This window comes from Cucurbita moschata, unplaced genomic scaffold (genome assembly GCF_002738365.1).
Source record: "Cucurbita moschata cultivar Rifu unplaced genomic scaffold, Cmos_1.0 Cmo_Scf00064, whole genome shotgun sequence".
Lineage (NCBI taxonomy): Eukaryota > Viridiplantae > Streptophyta > Magnoliopsida > Cucurbitales > Cucurbitaceae > Cucurbita > Cucurbita moschata.
In genome coordinates, this window is record NW_019268580.1 from 477521 (window position 1) to 485704 (window position 8184).

Here is an 8184-nt window from a genome sequence, read left to right on the forward strand (position 1 = left end):
ATAAAAAAAAAAAAGAAAAAAAAAAAAAAAAAAAAAAAAAACTCCCACAAAAACCAAGTTGTACAACTCGTTGTTGGATTCGATGGAATCACACTCCCCAATCAACCACCACCTCTCCCTCCCCTTTCCTCTCCCCCTCACCATCATTTTACACACACAACCCCATCAGATTTCCGACCTTCCGGTGGCCTTCTCCGACAAGAACCCCTAAATCGCCATGACCGAGCCCGATTCCAATCACCCATCCACCCTTTTCCCCAAATCCACCCACCGCTCCGCCCCCGACGACCGGACCCAGCTCATGGATTTCGATCTCGACTTGGACTTCCCTTGGTCCTTGGATCAAATCCCTTCATTCGCTTCCAACCCCATGTCCCCTTTTCTCGTTTCCACCTCCGATCATCTCGGTTCCCCTCTCTGGGCCTTCTCCGAACCCGACGACGACGACGATTCCAAGTTTCCTGCCTCTACCTGCTCTGTTCTTGGTCAGTTTTCATTCCATTTTTTACCCCCTTTTCTCTAATTTCTTGTTTTCTCGATTCCATGGAGCTTTGAGTACCTTTATGTTTATGCTTCTTCGTGGGGTTTCTGGATTTTAGTTTTCTGTGTGTTTGAATCTTGTCATTGTGAGTTGTAGTTCATATTAGGAGGATTCTTTTCTATTTAAAATGGCTTAACTGTACAGCTGAGAGCAGGTACTTCCAATTCCAATTCTGTACCACAAAAGCCGTCCGAGAATCACAAGTTCAAAATTCTTCCAGTTCAATCTTCATCATGGGGACTAATCCCATCGGAGAATCCAGATGGGTATTGCTTAATCAAAGAAAAAATGGCACAGGCTCTTCGATACATTAAGGAATCCTCCGACCAGCATGTTCTAGCTCAGGTTTGGGCGCCCGTAAAAAGTGGTGGCAAACTTGTACTTTCAACTTCTGGCCAACCCTTCGTCCTTGATTCACAGAGCAATGGACTTCATCAGTATAGGATGGCCTCTTTGACTTTTATGTTTTCTTTGGAGCCCGACCAGGATGGATATCTTGGTCTCCCTGGTCGTGTTTTCCAGCAAAAGTTGCCTGAATGGACTCCAAATGTGCAGTATTACTCAAGCAAGGAGTACCCTCGACTTAGTCATGCTCTTCACTACAATGTTCAAGGAACTTTGGCTTTGCCTGTTTTTGACCCGTCCGGGCAGTCTTGTCTCGGTGTTCTTGAGCTTATCATGACCTCACCAAAGATCAATTATGCACCCGAGGTGGACAAAGTCTGCAAAGCTCTTGAGGTTTAAGTTTCATCTTCTATCATGTCTTAACAAGTGTTGTGTGTTCATGTTAACGCTTCTTGATCTCGATTGTATTGGACGAAGGACATGACATGTTTAGCCATCATAAATGTTTTGCTAACTTTATGAAACTCTTTTCTTGTTGCAGGCTGTGAATCTAAAAAGTTCAGAGATTTTGGATCATCCAAATAATCAGGTCAGTGACGAAAAGTTATATGTATGAAACTCGTGTTTGATTCCATTTCGGATGATGAATATTGTCTAGTTTGGTTTTTTTCTTGCTCGATCTCACAGATACATACTTCGCAATGCTTTTCAAACCAGATTTGCAACGAAGGTCGACAGAATGCACTGGCTGAAATTTTGGAGGTACTCACAGTTGTATGCGAAACTCATAACTTACCATTGGCTCAAACCTGGGTTCCGTGCAGGCACCGAAATGTGCTCGCTTACGGTGGAGGTTTGAAGAAAAGCTGTACTAGCTTTGATGGTAGTTGCATGGGACGGATTTGTATGTCTGCAACTGAAGTAGCGTCGTATGTTGTCGATGCTCACATGTGGGGTTTTCGTGACGCATGTTTAGAACATCATTTACGAAAGGGTCAAGGTGTTTCTGGGCGAGCGTTTTTATCCCACAGCTCATGTTTTTGTGGAGATATCACTCAATTCTCCAAGACTGAGTACCCTTTGGTACATTATGCACTCATGTTCGGATTAAAGAGCTGTTTTTCGATCTGTTTACGAAGCACGTTTACTGGAGACGATGAGTACATTCTAGAGTTTTTCCTGCCACCGAGCATTGTCGATTATCAGGAACAAAAGACTTTGTTGGGTGCATTGATGGCAACAATGAAGCAGCATTTCTACACTCTCAAAGTTGCTTCAGGAATCAACCTTAAGGACGAGGAAGGACTTGTCGAGATCATTCAAGTGTCGAGAAATGGAGGATTCGAGTCGAGAATTGAATATATTCAAATTCCTCGACCTATGGAATTGCCTCCTCACTCTGATGCCATGCCAAATGCAGGAGAGGTAGTTGCATTAGAAAAGCTGCAGCAGCAATCTTTAATGGTTCACGATACTCCAAAGGACGAAAACAATAGCGCTCGGGACGACGAAAGCCACAACCCTGCTCCTTGTCCACAGAGTAAGGAAGTAAAAAAGACGTCGGAAAGAAAGCGTGGAAAAGCTGAGAAATCGATTAGTCTCGAGGTTCTTCAACAATATTTTGCTGGCAGTCTTAAGGATGCTGCTAAAAGCCTTGGCGGTATGTTGTTGATTCTGTAGTTAAAGGCTACAAAAGTGTGCTTGCTTATCCTATCTATCTTGTTTTTTCCATTTTGACAGTTTGTCCCACGACAATGAAGCGTATCTGTAGGCAACACGGGATCTCACGGTGGCCATCTCGGAAAATCAACAAGGTCAATCGTTCACTTTCAAAGCTAAAGCGCGTAATTGAATCGGTTCAAGGGGCCGAAGGAGCATTCGGGATATCATCTCTAGCTACGAGTCCTCTTCCTGTTACCGTTAGTTCGAGTTCTCATCCTTTAACTCCGGAAGGGTCTAATCAGCAAAACTTTGTTGCTTCCCAACCATCTGATCCACAACATAAAGAAACGAACACCTCGGAAGGACAGACAATCGACACATGGGCTAGATTGGAAGATCAATTACATAGGGGAGTGTTGAGTCCCGAAGAACCAATCCACGAACAAAACGGATATCTGCCGAGGTTTGGAAATGGTTTGAGCAATTATAGAACGGGGAGTGGATCACGGGAAGAGAGCGTCGGGACACCTACTTCTCATGGTTCATGCCAAGGTAGTCCTGCAAACGACAGTGGTGTAGCTAATAATCCCATTTCTATTCCTCAGCAGCAAGAACAATGTGTTAGAAGAGAATCTCCTGAAGTAGCATTCCATCCGATCGATAAACTGAACATATCAGCACCAGCTCGTCCGATCCCGGATACGCTCGTAATGGTTGAGCCTACTGAGGAAGCATTTGGAGGAATGCTGATTGCGGATGCAGGTAGTTCCAAGGACTTACGAAATCTTTGCGCTTCGGTGGCCGATGCTGTTCTCGACGAGCAAGTACCTGAGTTTTGTTGGTCCAACCCTCCTGATATAGCTCTGAGACAACCTATGGACTCTGTTTGTCACACAGTCCCTTATATGTCAGCAGGGCAAGAAGCAAGAAGGATGACTATCAAGGCGAGTTATAAGGAAGATATCATTCGGTTTCGAATTCCGTTGAGTTCGGGTATTGTGGAGTTAAGAGAAGAAGTGGCAAAGAGATTGAAAATGGAGGTGGGTACGTTCGATATCAAATACATGGACGATGATCGAGAATGGGTTCTTATGGCGTGCGATGCAGACCTGCAAGAGTGCGTAGAGATATCGAAGTCATCAGGTAGCAATATAATAAGATTGTTGGTTCATGATATAAGTGTGAATCTTGGGAGTTCTTGTGAGAGTACTGGGGAGTAAGGCTGTTGGGGTTGTAGATATCAAAAATTTGTTGACATCTCCTGTCTCTCTATATATATTATATTGTATTAGGAAGCCAAGATTTAGATCTTAGGTATTGATATTATTTTGATCAAACTGTATAAAATCTTTCCTATTAATTGCACTCGTTCTCTTCTTTTTTGTTTCTTCTTCTTCTTCTTTGTCAAATATGATCTGTTTATGAGAAGAACGTGGTGTTGGGCATCGAGAAAACGATATAAAACTTAGCATCGATCACTTGAATATAGACATCTAGATTGTTGCTAGGATCGTAGCTTAGAAATGATTTTCGGCTTGAACTTGAACTTCTTGATGTCGATTGTGAGATCCCACATTGACTGGAGAGGGGAAACGAAATATTTCTTATAAGGGTGTGGAAACCTCTCTTTAGTAGACGTGTTTTAAAACCTTGAGGAGAAGGTCATGACAATATCTGCTAATGGTAGACTTGGACTGTTATAATTGATATTAGAGCTAGACACCAAGTGGTGTGCTAGTGAGGACGCTAGGTCCCAAGGGGGTGGATTATGAGTTCCCATATTGGTTGGAGAGAAAAAACGAAACATTTCTTATAAGGGTGCGTAAATCTCTCTATAGTGGACATGTTTTTAAATCTCGAGGGGAAGCCCATAAAGGAAAGCCCAAGAAGAACAATATCCGCTAGCAGGTTACAAATGGTATTAGAGCTAGACACTAAGCAGTGTGCCAGCAAGGACGCTGGCTCCCAATGGGGTGAATTGTGAGATCCCACATTGGTTTTCTTATAAGGGTGCAGAAACCTCACTCAAGTGGACGCGTTTTAAAATCTTAAGGGAAAGTCCGAAAGGAAAAACCCAAATATGACAATATCCTGGCAGTGGACTTGGACTGTTACATCGAGGATCTTTGTGCGGTTGTTCATACAAGTTTTGAATGAGTTTTACCAATTGGAAGACGATCCAATCCACTGAACGAACTCGAGAATTACAAAAAAGGCATTGATTTCATACATTGAAGCTTCTCCAACATACATATATTGAACACAAAACAAAGGCTGGACCAAAAAGAAAGGGGAAAAAAAAAAAAAAAAAAAAAAAAAAACAACACTCAACATGGCATTATACGAGGTTGCCAATTATCTGCCACTGGTCTGTGCAGTGACCATCTGTTATTACCCTCCAAATTAAAACATTAGGAGTTTGCTAAAATATTTAAAACACAATTTTTGTTTTTTTGTTTTATATATCTGTATAACATTATAAAAAAGTGACAGATGGACGGTGGAGATGCTTCGAGTCCATCAAGCTCCATGGACCTGAGCTCTACCATTCCCACTCTCAATGCTGTCTTTCTTCTAACACTTTTCCATTGGTGACCACCTCTGATAAAATCACCTGCCCTTTAGCTTCCCTTTCTTCAATTTGGAGCTTCGTTGATTTGTAAAAGCTGGCATAGAGTATCAATTGGGCCAGCCCAAACAGTGTGCCCAGCCCATTTGGAATCTGAAAAGTTTCAATTATTGAACATTATTCAATAAAATATTATATATTCACAAAATAAATAAATAAATAAATAATAATTCATGTGGGCTATATTCCCTTTTTTAACCTTTATTTAAAAATAATCCAACTTTTATGGCTAATTAATTCCATATCCATAAATTTAATTTTTTAATTTTTTAATTTTTTGTTCGTAGGATGCGTATCTATAACCTTGACCTCACACATTTATAGAAAATAAATATTTAAAAAAGCATAATAAATTTGCAATGGATATAATTGTAAGAACAAACATTACATGCATGTTTTTATTTATTTTTTAATTAACTCAAAAGAAACATTAGGATAATGATTCCTTCCTTTTCCCTCAAATTTTCATATTTTAAGTTAAAAGAATTTCAAACCTTTTTCTTTTTATGTCGCCTCTATTTGTGTGGGAGAGAATAAAATGAAAATAAAAAAGAAAAATCAAATATTTCTTGAAAGAATACTCAAAAAAAAAAAAAAAGATAAAAATCCACGAATCAATTTTAGGCTAATGTTCTTTTTCAACACTCGAACTCATAAATTCTTTAATATTTGAGATTGGAGATTCGAACTTTTGACCTCTTAACTTAAAGCATAGAATACTAACTTAAACCAACTCAAATTAACTCGAGATTAGGGTTAGATATTGAGTTGGAAAAACGAGTAGTTACCAAAATATAAGGGTCGAACGGGAGGCAAGCATAAATAGTCCAAGCCACACCATTGGCGAACGAAGCAACCGAGAGGGATAGAGGCATATATTCCACACTCTTTGTTTTAATCACCAATTTCTGCAACACACGAAAAAAATTTCAGTATTAACATGATCATATGAAGTACAACAAATAGGGTATGAGAATTTGACGTCCAGTTATGCTCATGTACTAAAAGTTCTCGGATATTTAGAATGAGTTAAACTTTTAGTATGTTTCGAGTCTTTTTATAAGACGAGTTTTTGTCAATTAAAGTATTATATAATCGATCGAAAGATTAAAAATTCGAATTAGAACAGTCACGAGAGAGAAACCAACCATGACAGCCAACGGAGAAGCGTACATGCCAATGTTAAAGAGAATGCAGATAGTTCCAACCACCATGGATCGTTTGGTATGAGTATGAAAGATGAGCATAACCAGAAGGGTCAGGAGCGTGATGAAGACGAGCTCAATGAGCAACACGATCACGACTTTCACCCGCTTCTTCCGGTCGGAGAAGACGAAGAAGAGGATTATATAAGTGAGCTCGATTAGGATTCCAGCTCCGTTAATGGTGATGACTAGAAGGCTTCCTGGATGCACCAATGGAAGGCCGTAGAGCACCCAAACTAGGCAGTTCACAAGCGTCGCGAGGTATGGGATCGGCGAGAACTGCTCGACTGATCTCTTCTTCCATATCGTGATAAAAGTCGGCCTGAAAATGAAATCAATTATAAACACAATGATGTAGAGAATTAGGGTTTTGTGGGAAAAGGGTAATTCTTACACTGGAGACAAGAACAAGAACAGTGCTATGATGTTTCCTGCAGAAAACAAAAGATGGTGTAAAGATATGAATGAAATGATAGCAAAAGGGAAGCTTTTTTTGGGGTTTGTTTGCAATAATAAGCTCACCTATGATACCCACAACTGTTCGAGCAAGCTCCAAAGAAGCCATTGTTAAGGAGAGAGTGAAAAGAAGAAGAGACCTTTAAAGAGAGAGAGAGAGATGGGTTTGACTCTACTACATGCTAGCTGCTTCAAGCTTCACCTTTTTATAAACTCTTATATTCATTGCATGGACATTTCATGGGCCCTACCACACCCACCTTTATATCAACCTATCAGTTCTAGTTCATTTTGATCTATCGTCATCAGCCTCGCGGTTTTAGAATACGTCTGTTAGAGGGAAGTTTTCCACACCCTAACCTCATAAGGAATGCTTCGTTCCTCTCTTTAACCGATGTGGGATCTCACAATCTACCCCTCTTGGGGTAAGCGTCCTCACTGACACACCGCCCCATGTTTGGCTCTGATACCATTTGTAACAGTCTATTAGGAAAGGGTTTTCTACACTTTTACCGTATAAGAAATGCTTTGTTTTTCTCTCCAACCCATGTGAGATCTCACAACCTACCCCTCTTGGGGGCCAACGTCCTCACTGACACACCGCCCAATATCTAACTCTGATACCATTTGTAACAGTCTGTTAAGGAGAGGTTTTCCACACCATTACCTTATAAGGAAGGTTCGTTCCTCTCTCCAACCCATGTGAGATCTCGTAATCTACCCCTCTTGGGGGCCAGCGTCCTCACTGGCACACCGCCCAATATCTGGCTCTGATACCATTTGTAACCGTCTATTAGGAAGGGGTTTTCCACACTCTTACCTTATAAGGAATGCTCCATTCCTCTCTCTCTAACTGATATGAGATCTCACATGTACTTTCAACTTTTGTTCATTTCGGTTTCTGGGCACGGTTAAAATGTCATTTTGGTTCATTTGTTTTTCGTTTTTATCTCGTTCAAGATCAAAATGGACGAAAGTCGAGGGTCGAGATATGAAAGTAGTGTTTAAACCCAAAAAGGTGAATGAAAAATTCGGAAATAGTAGAATGACAAGGAAGTAAGTGTTAAATAGATGTAGCTTTTTGTGTTACCTAATTGGATGCCTAAGAGGTAAGATGGAGAGAGAAAGGAGAGAATTTGATAATCCCATCAATGTTGTCCTATTTTCCCCACTAAAATTAATTCCAACATATCCAAATCCTTTTTTGGAATTTCAACTGTTCAAATTACAATTCAATATTCAAACAGCTCTTTAAAAGACCATTGAGAAGTTCAATCAAACAATCTAAGGTATCAATTCCTAATCAACATTTTGTACCGTTATAAATATATAGGTATCATAATTCA

The 8184-nt window shown here is 40.3% G+C and overlaps 2 protein-coding genes across 4 annotated transcripts; one reads left to right on the forward strand and one right to left on the reverse strand.

Moving 5' to 3' along the window:
• Nucleotides 1-63: 63 nt before the first annotated feature.
• Nucleotides 64-3934, forward strand: LOC111437584 (protein NLP6-like). Of its 3 annotated transcripts, none has more exons than XM_023075618.1 (5): nt 64-485; nt 696-1279; nt 1428-1475; nt 1574-2546; nt 2627-3934. In XM_023075618.1, the coding sequence occupies exons 1-5, from the start codon at nt 218-220 to the stop codon at nt 3766-3768; spliced, it is 3015 nt and encodes a 1004-aa protein (XP_022931386.1). In that variant the 5' UTR covers nt 64-217; the 3' UTR covers nt 3769-3934. The 3 variants fall into 3 exon arrangements, with proteins under 3 accessions (XP_022931386.1, XP_022931387.1, XP_022931388.1); XM_023075619.1 differs by having other exon boundaries at nt 1604-2546; XM_023075620.1 differs by having other exon boundaries at nt 400-485; nt 686-1279.
• Nucleotides 3935-4753: 819 nt separating this feature from the next.
• LOC111437498 (bidirectional sugar transporter SWEET7-like) lies at nt 4754-7018 on the reverse strand. Its single transcript, XM_023075498.1, has 5 exons — nt 6905-7018; nt 6777-6813; nt 6326-6704; nt 5966-6085; nt 4754-5270 (listed from the first exon to the last, which is right to left on the reverse strand). The coding sequence occupies exons 1-5, from the start codon at nt 6945-6947 to the stop codon at nt 5106-5108; spliced, it is 744 nt and encodes a 247-aa protein (XP_022931266.1). The 5' UTR covers nt 6948-7018; the 3' UTR covers nt 4754-5105.
• Nucleotides 7019-8184: the final 1166 nt, after the last annotated feature.

What these genes read in the sequence shown, in the direction of transcription:
- LOC111437584 (XM_023075618.1), top strand. Translation starts at nt 218, where the DNA reads ATGACCGAGCCCGATTCCAATCACCCATCCACCCTTTTCCCCAAATCC. An exon ending in TGGATCATCCAAATAATCAG is followed by an intron (nt 1,476 to 1,573) that starts GTCAGTGACGAA and finishes TCGATCTCACAG; the next exon opens with ATACATACTTCGCAATGCTT. An exon ending in TGCTGCTAAAAGCCTTGGCG is followed by an intron (nt 2,547 to 2,626) that starts GTATGTTGTTGA and finishes CCATTTTGACAG; the next exon opens with TTTGTCCCACGACAATGAAG.
- LOC111437498 (XM_023075498.1), bottom strand. Translation starts at nt 6,947, where the DNA reads ATGGCTTCTTTGGAGCTTGCTCGAACAGTTGTGGGTATCATAG. An exon ending in TTCTTGTTCTTGTCTCCAGT is followed by an intron (nt 6,705 to 6,776) that starts GTAAGAATTACC and finishes TTTCATTTTCAG; the next exon opens with GCCGACTTTTATCACGATAT. An exon ending in CTTCTCCGTTGGCTGTCATG is followed by an intron (nt 6,086 to 6,325) that starts GTTGGTTTCTCT and finishes CGTGTGTTGCAG; the next exon opens with AAATTGGTGATTAAAACAAA.